General features: G+C 33.6%; 1 protein-coding gene across 2 annotated transcripts; it reads right to left on the reverse strand.

Annotated features, from left to right (window-relative positions):
• Positions 1 to 5,385: 5,385 nt before the first annotated feature.
• Positions 5,386 to 17,483, reverse strand: LOC128559680 (interferon-induced protein 44-like). 2 transcript variants are annotated; one of them, XM_053552011.1, is made up of 7 exons: positions 17,400 to 17,483; positions 12,485 to 12,530; positions 11,790 to 11,857; positions 10,413 to 10,622; positions 9,224 to 9,367; positions 8,343 to 8,514; positions 5,386 to 6,924 (listed from the first exon to the last, which is right to left on the reverse strand). In XM_053552011.1, the coding sequence occupies exons 2-7, from the start codon at positions 12,513 to 12,515 to the stop codon at positions 6,620 to 6,622; spliced, it is 930 nt and encodes a 309-aa protein (XP_053407986.1). In that variant the 5' UTR covers positions 12,516 to 12,530; positions 17,400 to 17,483; the 3' UTR covers positions 5,386 to 6,619. The 2 variants fall into 2 exon arrangements, with proteins under 2 accessions (XP_053407986.1, XP_053407987.1); XM_053552012.1 differs by lacking the exon at positions 10,413 to 10,622.
• Positions 17,484 to 19,822: the final 2,339 nt, after the last annotated feature.

Consider the following 19,822-nt stretch of genomic DNA (forward strand, 5'->3'; position numbering starts at 1 on the left):
TTCTATCCTTGAATTTGACATCTAGACATATTGCAAGTATCTAAAAACATTACCTTGCCGATGTTTGCACTCGTTTTTAAGACATTTGACAGAAAGGTTAATTTCCAAGACTATATAAAACAGAGAGGCGAATCTTTATTTACTGACTTTCCAATAGATAAAAATATGAATAACAAGATGATAATGAAAACATACCCTTAACAAACGACAGCATAAAAACCACCGACAACAGAGCAAAGGAAATGAAACACCAATGACAGAAAAATGAGAAGAACGCCAACGGCAGAATAAAAAGTATACACCAAGGCAAACAGGAAATGCATTCAGTTTAATAGAAAAACGCCAAACAATACCAACGACAGAAATAAACGCCAACAGCACAGCAAGATAAATACACGAAAAGAAATGCAAAGGACAACAAGAAGCCCAGATGGGCACTAGTCGCTCATCTGAAGAAGAACTTGACCACCTGACTTTGCTTCTGACAAAGTAACGGGATTACCTTATACTAATGATAAATACCAAGTAGTTTGACGAAGATCCATCATGCAGCTCATGAGAAGAATTCTATTAAAGATTTTATTTTCATTTTTAGCCCAAGCGGCCATTAAAAGAGGCTGACTGGCCCCATCTGAACAAATTTAGAAGATGGCCTTTTAATGATGCTATATACCAAGTTTGATGAAGACGCATCTAGTGGTTGATGAGAAGAAGTCGTTTAAAGATATTTCTAATTTAACTTCTAGCGGCCCCTAAAATTGACCAAGTGCCCTATTGAACAAACTTTGGAGAGGACCTTATAATGATGCAACAGACCAAATTTGAAGATGATTCATCAGTCGGTTCATGAGAAGAAGCTGTTCAAAAGTTTTTCCAATTTTTAGCTCTGGGGCCGAGGTGAACCATTTCAGGAGGTCCGTGCCAGGATTCTACTTTCCAAGTTTTGTGTATTTCTGACCAGTAGTTTCAGGGAAGAATTTCTTTAAGTACAAATATCGACACAGGACGCAGGAAGATGTTCGACGGAAAAAGTACAGGTGAGCTAATAACAAACGAAAGTGTACAAAAAAACCACGCTAACAGCAGAATATGAAAAAAATGTCAGTGCAAATGCAGAAGAGAAGGACGACGCCAACGATAGAGTGAAAAAAAGGAAAAAGGATATGTCAGCCTAAAGAACAAACTCCAAAGCCAGTTTGATCGGACAACACAGGAAGGAAAAATGCCACCAATAGCACAAAGGAAAACGCCAAAGCCAGAGCAAAAGAAAAAGGGAAACGCCAGTGTATGAAGGACAAAACGCCAATGACAGTGTAAAGGTGGCGCCAACGACGTACAAAAAATATAAACAACGACGGAACACAAAAGAAATACAAAACACAACACCAGCGAGAGTGCGAAACGAAAATACCTCCGGCTGAGCTAAGAGATAACGCCAGAAGAAAACAAAACATTGGTAGTACGAATGACAGAAGTCTACAACATTATGAAGGAAACGCCGTTGTTCCTTGTCACTGCAGAGCAAAGTGCAAATGAAAATGATCAACAGAAGTGCAAAAGAAAACGCAGACGACAATATATTGGAAAACGCCCATGCAAACGTCAGAAAAAGAGGGACGGCGCCAACGACAATATAAAAGAAAAACGTAAACAACAGTTTAAACGGAAAACGTAAATGTCAGTACGAAGGTAAAACGCCAACGACAATATGAAGAAGGAAAACCAACAAAGATAGCATGAAGAACAAACATTAACGACAGTATAAAGGACACATATCAGCGACAGTATGAAGGACAGACATAAACGACAGTATGAAGGACAAACATCAGCGACAGTATTGACAAACATCAACCACTTTATAATGGTAAAACATCAACTTCAGTATGAAGGACATGCATCAGCGAGGGTTTGAACGACAAACATGAACTACAATATAAATGACTAACACCAGCGGCTTTGGAGTTTGTTCTTTATGCTGACATATCCTTTTTCCTTTTTTTCACTCTATCGTTGACGTCGTCCTTTTCTTCTGCATTTGCGCTGACATTTTTTTCTTATTCTGCTGTTAGCGTGGTTTTTTTGTACACTTTCGTTTGTTATTAGCTCACCTGTACTTTTTCCGTCGAACATCTTCCTGCGTCCTGTGTCAATATTTGTACTTAAAGAAATTCTTCCCTGAAACTACTGGTCAGAAATACACAAAACTTGGAAAGTAGAATCCTGGCACGGACCTCCTGAAATGGTTCTACTCGGCGCCAGAGCTAAAAATTGGAAAAACTTTTGAACAGCTTCTTCTCATGAACCGACTGATGAATCATCTTCAAATTTGGTCTGTTGCATCATTATAAGGTCCTCTCCAAAATTTGTTCAATAGGGCACTTGGTCAATTTTAGGGGCCGCTAGAAGTTAAATTAGACATATTTTTAAACGACTTCTTCTCATCAACCACTAGATGCGTCTTCATCAAACTTGGTATATAGCATCATTAAAAGGCCATCTTCTAAATTTGTTCAGATGGGGCCAGTCAGCCTCTTTTAATGGCCGCTTGGGCTAAAAATGAAAATAAATCTTTAATATAATTCTTCTCATGAGCTGCATGATGGATCTTCGTCAAACTACTTGGTATTTATCATTAGTATAAGGTAATCCTGTTACTTTGTCAGAAGCAAAGTCAGGTGGTCAAGTTCTTCTTCAGATGAGCGACTAGTGCCCATCTGGGCCTCTTGTTGTCCTTTGCATTTCTTTTCGTGTATTTATCTTGCTGTGCTGTTGGCGTTTATTGCTGACGTTGGTATTGTTTGGCGTTTTCCTATTAAACTGAATGCATTTCCTGTTTGCCTTGGTGTATACTTTTTATTCTGCCGTTGGCGTTCTTCTCTTTTTTCTGTCATTGGTGTTTCATTTCTTTTGCTCTGTTGTCGGTGGTTTTTATGCTGTCGTTTGTTAAGGGTATGTTTTCATTATCATCTTGTTATTCATATTTTTATCTATTGAAAAGTCAGTAAATATAGATTCGCCTCTCTGTTTTATATAGTCTTGGAAATAAACCTTTCTGTCAAATGTCTTAAAAACGAGTGCAAACATCGGCAAGGTAATGTTTTTAGAAACTTGCAATATGTCTAGATGTCAAATTCAAGGATAGAAACGGTTCATTTATTCTATACTTTTTTAATTCTCGGTCTAGTATTCAAATGGAAGTTGATACTTCAAGAACAAAAAATGGATTGCTGCTAAAAGTAAGAGAAAAAATGTTCTATACTCACAAGCAAGCAAATCCCAGATGATAGGTACATTCTTAGAAAAACGTCAGTTCTAGAAATAATACAAAAATATATAATTAAGTCAATTTTCCAGATTAAGAGCGCGATACAAATAAGAATATAGATTCCTATACCATAAGATATAAGAAATATGTTATACTTGATGATACTGAAATTGATCTATGTTTTGTTAGTATATCAAACAAATTACCTCCAAAATTACCTAATATGTAACGTTTAAATCTTGCTTTTTTCGGCGTTTATAACCTATAAGCCAAAGACTAAACTGAATGAAATATTACGGAGAAGGTACAAGTAATACGGAGATAATAATCAAAACGGGACATGAGATGGCGATAAGAACTAGACATGCATGATTTCTAAAGTCTCATCCCATTTTTGGACCTCAACATGCCTGGAGATATAAACCTTCTGATAATAACGATGCTATTTTTAACAATTTTACATGCAACATAAATGAATTATCGGAGGTCCAAAATTAGGTGAGACAGACTTTAGGTATATTCTCAACGAATCTATTTGTTCAACGAAAGCTTGAATATTTCGGCTTGGATGGTTCCAATACTAAATATATATATACCGCTTTGATAGCTTTCGGTTTTGTTTCATCACCCTAGGTTATGTTGCCTGCTGTTTAATCTTGTCTTTAAACAGTTTCTGTGATATATGCAGGCTCCGTAACCTCACATATCCTCTCTTAATTCAGTTGTTAATTTTGCCGATTGATTTCTCGTTTAGGACAAACCCATTACTTTAACTGGGGACAATATGCAGCTTTCCATGGAATTACATACTGTGTATCATTGAAGGTTCCACCTACACCGCCGTATGAAAACTCCTGCGGGTGTCTCTAAATTTTATTTCGGTGCTTTAAAATTTGTGACTGTTGGGTTCTGATCTACCCGGAGCTAGAAGGCGTGGATGGAAGCTTGCATTTCTACCTCCTTTCATGAACAGGCTTTATCAAACCGAGCCTGCAACATTTCCATTCATGTCGTGTTAGAAGACCTGTGGTTGTCCACTTTTCTATTGTATAATTTTACATAAGCATATGTTGTGTTTAATGAGTTAGGTTCGACGCCAGTAATCTAATTCACCTCCCCAATTGTGGTTTTGGCCTCTGACTATTCAAATGTGGCACAATTCTGTGTTTCTTCTTCATGTATGTTTATGTACGATTGTTTCTTCTTTGTTATTATTGTATTCGTTGTGTAAATGTTCAAATGTACCCAGCTACTGTGTACATGTATAAAATTACACATACCCTTATTTCCATACGGAGTGCTATACGGACAACTGCTTTCTTGACTGTAGCTTATCCAGTTGGACTTAAGTGTAAACCGTAAAATGACATATCCACAAGTGGAAAACAAAATACTTAAACACAATTAAAAGAAGCTGTATTAGATGAAGAACATGAATTTGATCACATGTGAGAAACACTTAACATTGGTATAAAAATGATTATATAAATAATATTTAAATAACATCTGCATTAAAGGGAATTCCTATAGTTTTTTATGCGCATCTTTCTGCGCAGCCGACACTTTCTATGGAAAACTGAACTGAAGTCAACATTTGTTGAAACATGTGACAGACAATCTTAAATATGAGGAATCTTGAATGAAATAACATTTTTGATAAGTTTTATCAGTAATCAAATGTTGATACTGGTTTATGTTGTATTGACAAGTACCATGCCTGACAGGTATCTTGCTATTTTTGTGGTTGTGTTTTCACATCGCATTTTAGTACAAAGACAGTGTTGTTCATATAATGTAAGATAATTGACTTAGTACTGATAAGACAATATCACCTTTCAGAATATTTAGTATTCGATTATAGAAGGAATTAAGAATTTTTAAAACTTTTTTTAAAATTTTAGCAGACATACATTTAATCAATGTGGCCAGGTTCGCGCCATTTCCGTCCGAACAGGTGTTGTATTCTAGCGGTTTTAACATAAAATTTAGCCTGGTGACCCATACATTTTTAGCCATTTTTATGCTCACAATACAATTATCTATACACAAGAAAAACAGGAAAAAATTCTATGAAAAAGTTTTTTCAAAATTTAAAGAAATATTCTTCACTATGGGTATTTTTCATAGAAAAAAGTTCACAAAAGTAAATATGAAACAATATTCTTTTTTCATTTGTACCCATTATGGTAAGGACAGAGTATTACAAATATGACTATGATATCAAATAAGCATATAATAAAATCTGTAAAAAGAAAAAAAACGTATTGTGCTGTCTTGATGTATATTTTGGTTGGTGTTTATAAAAAAGCAGAAAATTATGAAAATGTTGAAAAATCGCTGGCAATTTCAGCAACAGTGGGTGTGTTCAAAACAACTTTCCACAAAAACAAGCCTGGTGACCTATTGTTTTTATTTGTTCATTGTTTTCAGCACAAATTTTCCTATCATATATGTGAATTTAAAAAAATTCTATGAAAGGAAAAAAACTATAGGAATTCTCTTTAATTAACTAAATAGTGCTACAGACTGAGTAAAGTCGAATACGCTATCCCTACATAATTGTTATCTTAACCGTTAAATTATGAAACCTTATTAATTTATACCAGTTGTTACATGTTTTCAAATACTTTGGCAATTAAGTACTAGGTATAGCTTATAAATGAACATTGAAATTCATCCAAATGCCATTAATAATAATCTTGAGGAAAGAGAGAGTACACAGAAAAACATAAAAATTTGTGCTAAAACGATGTAAAATCTAGTACACAGTACTACAAATCATTTAGTAGTAAATCAGAAGATATCCAAGAATTTGTGTCTATGAAGCACAGTTATTTCTTCGTTTCCAAATCTAAATATACAAAATACACTATAATATAAATAGAAACAAATATAGTGTACCATGGCATTATGCAACACAAATCTTGCACTGGAGCAATACATGCTCAAGTTTAGCACATACACCACAATATTACATGGTTTCTTCCCGGTTTTATAAACAGGCTACAGCAGAATATGAAAAAGAAGTTAAATACCATTTGTAATGATGAGTTAACATTACAAAATTATTTTATCTCAAGTATAACTTTTTTTTAAAATTTCAACTAAATTAAAGAATTGCAGTTGTCAGTCTTTATATTGGTACAAAGTTGAAAATGAAGTGCCTGAAGTACTTTCCGGCATAATTCTTAAAACAAGCAATGTATTTCAATCTGAAGCTAAATATTACACAAATCACGATGCTTATATTTACAGACTTTTTATTTTTGTCATTAACCTTTTGGAACTCTGTAAGTGGTCTATACTTTCAAAGTTATAAAGCCAAAATACAACAACACGGTTACTAACGTCTCACTACTTGCTTTTGGCTTCCGCTTCCGCATTTCCTTTCTTCTGCTGTTCATTATAGAGGTGACATTTTGCCATACTAAGGCACGCCCTAAGTGCAACAAGTAATGGCAAGCTAGACTTCCATCCAAATGAAATTTCATCCTCGAAATTGACAATAGGGTGTATATTTTTCTTCGGAACGCTTAACGCCTTTTCTACGGTTATAACAGCAGTGAGTACTTTCTTACTGTGGTAAATGTACTCTACATTTTCAGCAACTCTGCGACATAATTTGTCAGCCTTTGTCAACATCACGGAAATTGGAATATCTATAACATCGATTTGAAATATATTATTATACAACTAATTATACAACTAATACTAAACACTACAAATATTTCAAGTTAGCCTAGCGAGTTATGAAACTAGTGTTCTTAAAGTGATTAAAATGTACATTCTTGAGCAAGATATGTAGAAAGGACGGGAAATCACTCTTTACAGAAAAAATAAACGACAAAATACCGGAGTTGTTCTTTTTTTTCTTATCGAAAACCTCCACTAATCAATTTAATCATAAATCCTTCTGATTATTAAGGAAAGATTATATTTCAGAGAATTAGTGACAGACATAGTAATGGTAATTTCAAGCCTTTTTGTATCAGTGTGAGTATCAGTTGCTCATCATTTTGATAAAATAACATGATCTACGTATCGGACTATTACTTCAAAGGAAAGAATTTGCGTTTAATACACTAAATGTGATACATAATTTACAGATGGTTATTATCATTTTGATAGTTGCTAGCGTCCGCTTTCATTCAAAATTTTTGTAGTTCAAGGTGGGCTAGAGCAGTAGTAATTGACAGTGGTAATATAGTTTTTTTGAGAATTACTAGACATCTGTTAAGTGTCATTATACATATATCGAACGTTTCTAAAACACAAATTGCCTCATGTATGCTCGTTACACGAATATTGTCACTACTGACGTGAATTAAATAACAAAACAAATACAGAAATGGGAGATAATTAGGTAGTAATTGCAGACGTATTACAGTTCGTGTATCTCTTAGTATGTTAAGATACAGCTTCCGTCATTTATTATTATTAATGAAACAATACAAAAGGGGGATGTTTTTTTTTCTTCTGGTCTTAATATTTATCTTTAAAGAGTTATTGATAAAGCTGATGGAATTATTCCTTTTGCTGTGGAAGATTTCAAATATGCTTTGGAGTTATAAGCGAATCATCTGCCATTGCCTTAACTTTAATTTTAGACGGCAGTGAAGTGTGTACCAAAATATTGGCCCGTAGTATCTAGTTTTCAAAATGCAGATCTGGTATTAATTCATGAAGATATTTTATCAAAGTTATTTTCAATGAGTTATTTTGGGTGAGACGTACATCTCTTTGAACACATTCCATACTTAGGCCAGTGTGATTTAAGTCAGATGCCTTTTGAACCTGACGTCAGTTGTTTTGAAAAATAGGCTATGCTTTTAGTTGGACTAGGTTGCCTATCTTTGTGTTCGTCTCATGATATAATTTGAAATGATCTGTTCACTTTCATGGGGTTCTAAAGCATATTCCAACATAAATATTCCCGACCCATTGTTTCAAGGGAAAGTAACGCAATACACTGTTGCAATTACGTTATGCAGTAAATAATACATATTCAATAAAGAATCACCGTCTACTTTCGTGTACTTTTATGTTTATATGCATAACTAAATATATATATACTTACTCATTTCGTGTAGTTTTTTTGTAAGATCTTTTATATCATTTAAGTGAGCCGCGTGTATCTCATAGGTTTCAGTGATATCAAATACTATGATAACACCATGAATCATATAAGCTGTATTGGGGTTATCAATGTAGAAACTATCATCTGTGGCAATTGGCTTCGTGGCGTCGAACTTTAAAGTTAAAATATTATAACAAATAATATTTTCATATCTTTTCATTTACAAATACTAATTATTAATACTGAGGCAAAGACAGGCATACGCGTCTACATTTCTTGCGATAAAACTTATGGAAATGTTGTTATCTAAACTTCCCTGCAGTTTATATCTAATGAAGATGATTTGCAGTATGAAACAATAAAAAAGCTGACAATCATCATTTGACTATTTTGGAAGGAGATCTTTATGTCATTGTTAGTAAAATCAATTAGAAGTTTAAGAAAGGAAAGTAATTTCGAGGCTTTCATTTGTGAAATTTGTATAAAATTTGCTCATTGGTTTCAGACCAGACATCTTGTTATTGTGGATGTAAAATGGATGTCTTCCATAGTTTACGTCCTATTATAACTTTACCTCAGGTTATCTAAAATAATTCAGTTAATTCAACAAGTGCTCTGCGAAATCGATTTGATGTGGAAATAAAGTTTTGATTAGGTTTGGTTTCAAGCAACATTAGTTTTTTTACATTCGTATTAAGCTGCGTCTACAATACGTGCACTTGTTTATACAATGAATAGATTAGCAAGTTTGACTTAAAATAAAATTGTTAGTGCTAATACTCTGTGCCATTTGCACACACATAAGAATTATGACAACACTCCTTAATTTGGAAATTATCCAAAAGACGTCAAAAATGGAATTCATTTATATGTTTACATACCTTGTAGCCTGGCTTTATGTGTCCTTTTATTAGCAGTTTCAAGTCTTCAAGCAAGTTAGATGAAGCTCCGACTTCTTTAGTGAGACCTTTAACATCACCAACCGTAAAGCTATCGAAAAGACCGGGGAATTTTATTCGTCTGTACTGCAAATATTATTAAATAAGACTCTTTAGAAACAAATTAACAGATTTGTAAAATGCAGCTGGTCAACTTTCAAACATTGAACAGATTAAACATGTGATGATGATAAATTAAACATGGTCGATTAAACCCTGGTGCCCACACATGAAACAATGCTCGGAGGTGCACCTGGGGTCTTCCTGCACAACCAAAAGCCTGATAAATTGCCCTATTACCTAAAACGATTGACTCTAGACCCAACAACCAAACTGAGACCACCGCTCTCATTAAAACTTTGAATTCACAAGCAAATACCCCAGTCACACATACGGCGCGGATAGCTTCGTCTAGCCACGGATAGAAACGTAGTAATCCGTATCGATCCGTACCGGAGCCGTACGGATTGGTACGGATTGATACGGATAACTACTTTAAGGTACGGCTCAGGTACAGATCGATACGGATTACTACGTTTCTATCCGTTGCTACGTAAAACGCGAATATTATTTGAAACTTCAACTTTGTTCAGTTAGGATCTATCTCTTTAGAGAAGATTAAGAAAAACTTTCCAAAACTGTGTAGGTTTATAAACACTCTAAATAAAGTAAACAAAATACAAACCTTTGACTATTCTAATTAACAAAAACTATTATCATACGTTATATGCAGCTTTAAACTAGTTTGGTGAAAAACTACCCAAGGGTTGTTATTGTAGTTGTAACTTAGTTTGGCTACAAAAATAAAACGGGGAGCACATTATTTGGGCTTGATATCTTCAAAAAATATGTTTGGGAATTTTAGCCAGACCTGATAGAACTTTTTCTACTTATAACGCTGTTGAACTACAAAACACACATAACTGTGACTTAAAGAGTACCTGGACACTCCTCTCCTTAAGACATGAGCAATTTCGATGTTTAAAGAAGTCAATTGGAATCGAAATCCCATACCGTAGTTCACTTTTAATTAGTATGCTTAAAATGGATTGAAAATTTAAGTTTACTTTCTATACTAAATAATATAAAACAGCAGTGAAACAGAAAACGTTTGGAATGCCACTAAACTCACCACTGTTGTCACATTGTCAGAACTTGATTGACCAGACCCTGCGTTGCTCATTGTTGTTTTTTCTTGCATGCTGACAGAAGCAATTGCATTGATAAGAGACGATTTTCCATGCGCTTTTGGTCCAATTATCAACAAATTGAGTTTGTCACAAGCTTTGACGTTTAAAGGTTTTATTTTGGCAACTTTCTCCTCAAGAATCGTTTTTTGTGTCTGATAAGAAAAATTGAGAGTTCATAGTAAGTTATTTAATATATACTTAAAAGTAATAAATACCTTCACGTTGTTTATTATATGTTTTACATCCGTTCGAAGACACGGGATTAAATTTGTGATCATCAAGAGTCAATTTTAAGTAAACATACCATATATTTCTAATTGGTAAATCTGCAATTTTAATAGCCTTCATTCAAATGAAATTCGACACTGAGACACTTCAGGAAATACTTTCATTATATTAACAATAAAGAAATAGCAATGGGTAGAAGTTACATGATATTTTATTTATAACAGAAAATTTGAAAAATTAGCTATTTTGGTGAAAAATGTTAACATTAATACATTTGTCTGACAACTTCTTTGGTTTCCCGGATTACACAGATCGAGTAATTGCCATTCTATTACACTTTTACTCTTACTATTACACTATTTACTCTTACGTTGTTTATTTCAGGCTGTAAGTATGCATGGGTTCAGTTTGAATGTTCTCTCGTTATCAATTTAAAAAAAGATTAATACTGTAATATGACCTGCTGTAAAGATATATATGTATATATGTATATAATATAAGCGGGAAAAAAAGATTGAAGATAATGCCTTAGTTTAATTGTGTAAAATTACAATTAAACATCTCAGCCTGACGATGACGTCATTATTAACATTCTCCTGAAGATCCATATTTTAAAATGGCGAAACCGGTTGAGATTTTAAAGTTGTAATTGGCACAATTAAACTTTGTAAACATGAAAACCAACTATTATGTAAGATAAAGGTGTATTCACAACATGGCCTTGCCGAGCAAGCGGAAATGTATTGACAAAAGATGATAACCGCTTCATAGCTGGAAATCACATGTAAGAAAGGTAATTTTATTTTTGTTATTTTAAAAATACATGTAGGAATAATGATAAAATCGTATGTCATAGGATGTATTAAAATCGTGTTGTTTTTTAACTTTTGTTGAAAAGTTTTATTTGAAATACTGTAATTAAGCTACAAATAGTTCTGTCTAGAAACAGCATTACAAAACCAAACTGATAATTAAGTATTCACCTACAAACTGTTTAAATTTAGAACGATTTTTGCAATCCTCTACTGCTGTTTCTAAAACCATAGTCAAGCTGTTAAAATATGCAAATGTTATGCTCTAAAGAAACTCACCTCTTCTTTCCATTGCCATAGTGTGCATGCGTCAGGAATGCGCCAAGGGTCATAATATAGACCTGAAACTGAATAAAATGAATGATGGTGTGTATTTAATCTTTTCTATAACACAGTTATCCAAGTTTCATATACATTTTATTTAATAAAACAGAAACATAACTTACAAGAAAAACATAAGTAATGACGGTATTAAATGACTTTTCGGGAATTAAAAAGATCCAGAAGACTGTCCGGACAAAGAACAATATCGGACGAAGTACGTATTTGCTAAAACAAATTATAAACTTGATAAGTGTAGCAATCAGTTTTCTTTGTGAAGTGCGGCGGGGATATAGAAAATATGGAATTTACACCAGTGTTTAATGTAAACATTCCAAATATTATAAATGTGAATCAGCCTAAATGTAGTCAAAAAGAAAATATTTTCTAAAACATGAATTGTATCTCAGCATCGTTAGAAAACTCGAAAAATAAAAGTGTTCAACTTTCTTTCACATCATTTACAGAACAGGGAGGTGGGAGATGGTAACGAAAATCAAGATATGATGTTAGGTCATCATGACTTAAGCAAGTATTGTTAAAATGAATAGCATATAGCTGTATTGCCAGGTGGCCGAAAATCAAATAAACAATTACTTTTTCATAGATTCTTAGCAGTAAGAAATAATAATTAAATCTTATGCATTATTTACCTTGATTGTAGATTGGACGAAAAAGGAACATTTTCTTTCGACACTACTGAAATGCAAAATATTATGTTAAGCACTAACAAAGTACGTACTCAAAATGTAACCGTACTATATGTATTCGGATTGGATAAATATTGGATGGCTCAAAACTTGTTTTGGTTTTATTGATATTTCAATGAACGATAAGAGATGATGCCTTATTAAATTTAATGTCACCAAACGTTTGAAACGCAATGTTCTCCTCTGAGCACTAGATCAAATCATTTTTCAAAATCTTCTTAGCACTATCGAAGTCATATGTTCTACATCATCAAAATAAAACCTGGTAAGGGTTTTGGAAATCAAAGCCAAGTTTGAAACTGGCTAAGATGGTAACAAAAATTGGGTTACTAGGTAAATTAATATAAAAACCATTGTCGACACTCAAGAGGCAATATTTATGTCTCCTACATGATGTAGGTGAGACATATTGATCTAGTGTTGTCCGTCTGTCTACCATTTTGTCTGCCTGTCAGCCTGTCTGTCCGTCTGTCACAAATTTAGTCCACGCTGCTCCTACGACACCTCTGAAATTTTTACACAAAACTTCACTAGAATGCCGAGTTGTGCATATCGTCGGCATTTTCCGGTTTTATGATTTTTAGTGGAGTTATGGCCCTTGATTCAACAATTTTTATGATGTTTTGGCCACTTTTCTTATATTTTTGTATTTCCAACAAACCTTAAAGGAGTGATCTGTACCAGTCCACGTTGTGTATACTGTCAACATGTTCCGGTTCAGTGATTTTCAGTGTAGTTATGGCCCTTTTTTGTCAAATTTTATGATATTTTGGCAATTTCTCTTACAACATTGGGAAACTTTTCACCACAACATACAAGAGTTGACCCTTGATTTGTTGTATATTATTTTTTCCGGGCAACTATGCGAAGGAATTACACCAAACTTTACAAAAGTGATCATTGACAAGCCTCAGTTAAGATTAGATGTTTTTTAGTTATGGTTCTTGATTCGTTACAATTTTATGTTTTAGCCACTTCTCTAACATAATAGGGCGAATTTTCACCACACCTTAAAGGAGTGATCAGCATGTTCCAATTCAGTGATTTTCAAGGGAATTATTGCCCTTTATTTGTCACAATTTATGATATTTTGGCAATATCTCTCACGACATTGGGCAGATTATCACCAAACCTTACAGGAGTTATCAAGTGCCAAACCTTCTGATCAGCTATAGCGGAAAACCCACGATTTTCCTCGAAGGAAAAATGTTGTAAAGCGAGGAATTATACCGAGTACTGGTCGTTCGGTCAAAATCCAAAAAACAATGGAAGTCCTAATCCAGAAATTAGGCAAAGTTTTTCTTTTATTGCCCGAAATAACAAAATGGTACTTTATGTATTATATACTAAATGAAATTCAAAACGTTATGATCGATGTACCCAACCCATCACATTAGTACATATACTTACTTGAAAAATCTTATGAATTTCTAATAATTTAAAAATAAACAGTGCGTTCATGTTTGGAACACACACAAAAAAAAACAACAAAAAAGATAAATATTCAACTTAAGAATCAAATACCTTTGCAGCTTAATGTAAGTAGGCTTAAACTGTGGTTCCCTGTTTCATTTCCGAGATACTGACAAAACTATTCTTTACTGGTAGGTAGAAATTATGAAAGTAAGAAAGCTACAAGCGTAAAACTTTCAAGAAAGTTCCCCTTGGTGAACATCAAAAGGGAAGCAAATCCAAAAAGTATAAGTCTTTATCCAGGATATTAGCAAACTGAAATACAAATGAATTAAAGCCACCAAGGTCTTCATATTTTGATGGCTTCGGTTTAGTTCTATGCTAGCTTTGGTCTAACTTTAGATAACCATTGATTTACTTAGAAATCAGATAACCCAAATTTAAGTTAGTTAAACTATCATTGGTTTTACTTGACCTCAAACAGCTTCCTATTAAAGCATCAGGGAGGATTTAAAAACTTTCATGTATTACTAAGAATAAAAAGGAAGACTCGTGCAAACACCCAGAACAATACAAACTTTTTAATTATTGTAACACCTTTGTTATCAGTATTTGTGATAGAACATTCTAGGATACTATAGAATATAGATAATTTATAGACATACATGATGTCTCAAAAGTAGGTCAGGTTTTACAGTAAACAATCAGTCATCAATATGAAATAATAATAATAAGTAAAGCATAAGGTAAAATGACATGTACATAACAATATACCACCATGAGTACCTGTCAACCTAAGCAAAACAATGTTAGCTTTTTGTAAATGCTAGTCAGTGGCCCGTTCATCAAAACTGATACTGAAAAACTTGTGAAGTATATAATTATACTAGTATACCACCACACAAAAACGAAAAACAGAAAAAATATTCATTTAGAAATAGTTTCTTTGGATATATAATGCAATAGTTCGTTCTTAGTTTGACATCGCATTTGCTATTTCTGGCAAAAATAGCCGTTATAGGATTCGACAGCTTTTGTTTTTATCGTTGTGTTCAAACAAAAATCCTTTTGTGATACCGAACGGTCAAGACAGACCAGATGAATGGAAAATGCGACATCCATCACGCTTATTCTAACGCATGTTGGGGACCAAGTGAATCAAACGGTTTAAAGTCCGCATTGATTTCTCGCAAATGATAATTCCAAGGCGGCATACTGCTGTAGAGATCTTTTTGTAAGCCTGTGTCCTTGGAATGTAGCTATTCCTATCTGGCCTTTGTCCTTGTTTTCACGCTGTCTGACCTACTTCATAGCTAATTGGGTTCACATACATGTAATAGGTTTGTGTGTTTTGTTGGGTTTAACGTCTCACCAACCCAATTATAGATCATGCTTTGATGGTGCAGGAAGATCTCAGGTGCCCCTCCGTGCATTATTGCATCACAAGCGGACACCTGGGTAGTTAGTCCGCCCACTTAGCTCAATAGGGAGAGCACAGATCTATGGATCTCTTGGTTGTGAGTTCAATCCCAGGGCGGCGAGGCGTATGATCTCCCTGACGATTTGATAAAAAGACATTGCGTCTGAAATAATTCGTCCTCCATCTCTGAATCATGTGGATAAGTTGGCAGTTACTTGCGGAGAAGAGGTTTGTACTGGTACAATGTCCAGGAACATTGGAACAGGAACTGCCCGCCGTACCATAACGGAAATGGTGTTGAAAAACGGCATTCAACCCGAAACAAACAAAAACCAAAAACTACCGACGTGCCGTACCAAGCTTGATGGATCATCTCATGAAAAATTCAACGCTCCGAGTGAGGCTCGAATCGACACTGATTCGAAGTCAGCGACCTTAACCACGGAGCCTCCCCTTTCCCCTTATAAAAGGCACGTATAATAGGCACATATTTATAAAATGTATGTAAAAACGTAGACACAACACACATTTACAAACAAGAAAAAAATAACAATTTGAAAGTACAATTACAGCCTTCAAGAAGTAAATTTGTTGATTTCGAATAAAGTTTGTTCTTGATTGACAATTGTTTTATCTTTCATGTATTGTAGAAGACTCATAGAAATAATGTAAAAACTTCGGTTCGTACATCTTTCTTATGCGATAACGATTGTATAAGAATTATGGACAGCAATATCCGAAAATCAGTCAACTAATTTATCTCTGCTGTAATTTATTATGAAAATAAAGAAAGTCAGCAACTATTTCTGATTTTAATTAAGGCAAAGGAGTTTTTTTTATCTAAACCGAAATATTGCGCATGAACGTAAGCAATGAGATCATCTGACTTATGGTCCCTGATTTGTTATATTTTACAGTGTTCACACAACTGCTGTCTACAATTTGGCTGAAGATTCCAATCTGATTAGCGAGAAGCGTAGTTGTGCATGTTATCGTAATGTTCTGATTAAATTATTTTCAGTGGAGTCATGACCGATGTTTTGTCAAATGCTTTGATCTGTGCTACTTCTCATATGGAGTTAGAAGCTGCAAAACGTAATTGTCTATATCGATAGAATGTTATGGTTCAGTGATTTTCTCGGGAGTTAAGATCCTTAATATGTAGCATTTTACAATTGATGGGAGACATACGTTTTTTGTGAAAATCAACCTCTAGTTACTAACTGATCTACACGAAACTTGGTCAAAATGTTTATTTTTATGAAATCTACATATTAAACATATCGGGTCTAAAATAGGTTATCGGCTGAGTAATAGGATAACATAAAAACACTGTAGAGATTACTTTTTTCACGATTTTCTAAAAGCTTTTGTCACAATATTTGTTGTTATCAAAGCTAGGTCAGTATTGAGACTAGACCATATGAATAACAAAACTCTGTCACAAGGTCAAAACATAAAAAAAATATATTTGTTAATATTGCATTTGCGACGATTGACTTGTCTTGGATTATACTTGGTCCGAAGATATATTTTCAATAGCTTGGTCAACCGTGAAACTTGGTTATCTGGATTTATGAGAAATAGTCAATAAGTTTTTATCATAGTTAAAATGACATTTTACACTCAGTCTGTTTGATACTATTATATATGCCATGCTATCTAACTATTTTTTCTGAAATGAGATGAAACGTATTGTATTTTTAATTAAAGCTAAGCACGGTCGACACACTACAGAATTTAGTGACGTTTTAAGCCATCGTGTGATGTATGCCTCTTCCAGCAAAAAACTATTATTTCCACATTGAAAAAGTATGTTTTGTCTATTTCTATTGAAAGTAAATAATATTGATTTGAAAAGACATGTCCATCCATTAATCTTATTCTCTTTCCTTAAACTTTCTAATTTATTAACACTGCTACGATATTTATTCGTTCTTAAGTTAACTATGACTTGATTTAAATAAAATCATATTTGTTTGACAGCTAAAAGATGGTTATTAATAACAAATAATGCACACTTACCAAAGAGATTTATCCTGCCACGACTATGGCATATCAAGCAAATATAATCAGAGGACTTTTTTACGATCCCCAAGCACACCTGTGTATACTGTGTATTGATCACTCACAGTGAGTGCGGTGTAGCGGTCTGCCGGAGCCGACATGGACGCAGTATTACTAATAAGAATGTTCGGTTCTGAGAGGTTGCTATACAATACGGATGTAGCCGAGAGCTTTTGTGGTATACTTGGAAAGTTATCGGCAAGATGGTCTCAAGGCAAATGCCCCTTGTATTCAAATATGGCCATATAGCACACCCTACTGTTTTATTGAAAACAAGATTAAAATATCACTGAATATTCGTAAAATGCAAGGGAGCGTCAACGTTATCTAATGATACTGGCGTAATTCCATTTCAAATATTTGTTATTTAGGCATTCTCTATGCAGTGTTTGTCTGTCTTTATTTAATAACGTTTGTGAAACTATATAATTGTACAGGTTTGTTTTTTGTTTCTAGATTCTTGTCCTCATGACTCATTGAAAAGAGTGCCAACATTTAGTACACCATACTATATACAGTAGGCTCTGATATATATGTGATTTCGGTATTACCCAACAGGGTAGGTAGTGTTTAGGGTTGTTTGTGTAAGACTTTGTGATCTCACGTGATTCGTTTATTTTCATGGCAGATTTGGTACAAAACATGCAATTAAAACGTACGAAAGTTGTTGAGTGGAGTTCCATCTTCTCCTGCTATATATGTATCTACATATCTCTTACATATGATTTTAGAATTAAAATGTTTCAGATACCAGTAAATATCAGATATATCATTAATGCTCTATAATCTAGAATAGCATTTTTATTGATGCAATGCTAGTATAAAGAATTTGCATAGGGCTTGGAGAACATTTCGTTTAAATTTCGATGCAACACTGCTATTTATTCCGGGCTCACTTTTGTGTGTTTTTGTGGACCATTGTTTATAGTAAAATATTTTAATATAGTTCACAGAGAATAGGAAGAACATGGCCAGGTTTAAAGGGTGTGGTAAAAAGCACTTCACAATGAAATCGATAAGGCTAGATAAAGCGTATAAGATTTATTCATTTATTATCAGCTAGCCTTTTGAAAGAAACTCACGGAGGATTATATTCATGTGAGTTAGAATTTTGCTTTATTGATTCAACTTCTCTTAAAATACAGTTGTAATATTTTGAAATAAAATGCGCATACTATTTTTGTCAAAGAGTAGACTTTGTCATAAGCGAAACATAATGCAAGTATGTACAGCATGTGTTACATTTTTGAAATAGCATACCGAACAGGAATCTGCCATACATGTCAATGTAAAATCTTGCAATCATAAAATGGGTATTCAAGAGTAAATTCTAGTTTTTGTGAGTCAAGTACAAAAGAGTACGGTGCCATATTCGATAATATCTTATCTCTTGAAATATGAAAAGGTCTATACACACACAATTTTTATATGACGTCGTTTTGTAATGTTGGTATTAATATTGCAACGGCAGCGTGCTCTATGGACGTAGTCTAGGGTACGTCAGCGAAATAAGTAATTCTCTTACAAGCTGTACAGAGTAGTCTAAGAATTATGTTATCGCATTGTACGTCTACGCTATATTAAATGCAATGTCTTGATGTATTACAAAAAAAAAAAAATGAATATTTGCATTTAATATAAATTTTGCAAGGAAAGATAAACATTTAGTTTCGTATGATTGACATTGGTGTAATTATTCATAGGAAAAGCTTTTGAGGTATGTTTACCATGGATCAAGATAAGCATTTGAGGTATGTTTACTATGGACCAAGCTGTTCTATAACTGTTTTTGATAAAACGTGTGTTTAAAGGTAGTTATACAATGTAATGTAAATACTAATGATCTAACATTACCTGATTTATATTTAAATTACTTTTAGAGTACTAAAAGAATTGTTGGAAGGTATAGATGATAAATGATAATAGATCATAATACATCATATAATGTCAATTATGTATCAGTGTATGGAATTGTGAGAGCCATATTTCGCTATTTTGACACTTCATTTAGTTGTCCCAGCTTCCATCATTTTATATGATTTAGTACGTCATCTCATAATAATGTAAAAGCAATAAGACTGAATTTATTCCAAAGGGAAATAATCAGGTAAAACATTCTGTAGTACATATAAATGAAATTAACTATAATAAAGTCCTTATCAAAACCTAATTCATGTTTTTCTGTGTCTTAATTCATGGTTCTTAAGTTAAAGTAAAGGAAACTGTCAAGATTGTATAGATATACAAATTAGAAGGTCGTCAAAACAAAAATGATAAGCTTGATTATTCCTGTTGTTAAAGTAATGAAAACAAAATAGTATTGCCTGAGTGTATGACAGAAATATTAATCAAATTTTGTTATAACAAATTCATACCTTTGA

This window comes from Mercenaria mercenaria, chromosome 9, assembly GCF_021730395.1.
Source record: "Mercenaria mercenaria strain notata chromosome 9, MADL_Memer_1, whole genome shotgun sequence".
Taxonomy (NCBI): domain Eukaryota; kingdom Metazoa; phylum Mollusca; class Bivalvia; order Venerida; family Veneridae; genus Mercenaria; species Mercenaria mercenaria.

Bases quoted from the DNA above. Each gene is read 5' to 3' on its own strand.
- LOC128559680 (XM_053552011.1), bottom strand. From the start codon at position 12,515: ATGTTCCTTTTTCGTCCAATCTACAATCAAG. The intron at 10,623-11,789 runs GTGAGTTTCTTT...TTTTCTTATCAG, and splicing joins TATGGCAATGGAAAGAAGAG to ACACAAAAAACGATTCTTGA. The intron at 9,368-10,412 runs GTGAGTTTAGTG...TAATATTTGCAG, and splicing joins CTGACAATGTGACAACAGTG to TACAGACGAATAAAATTCCC.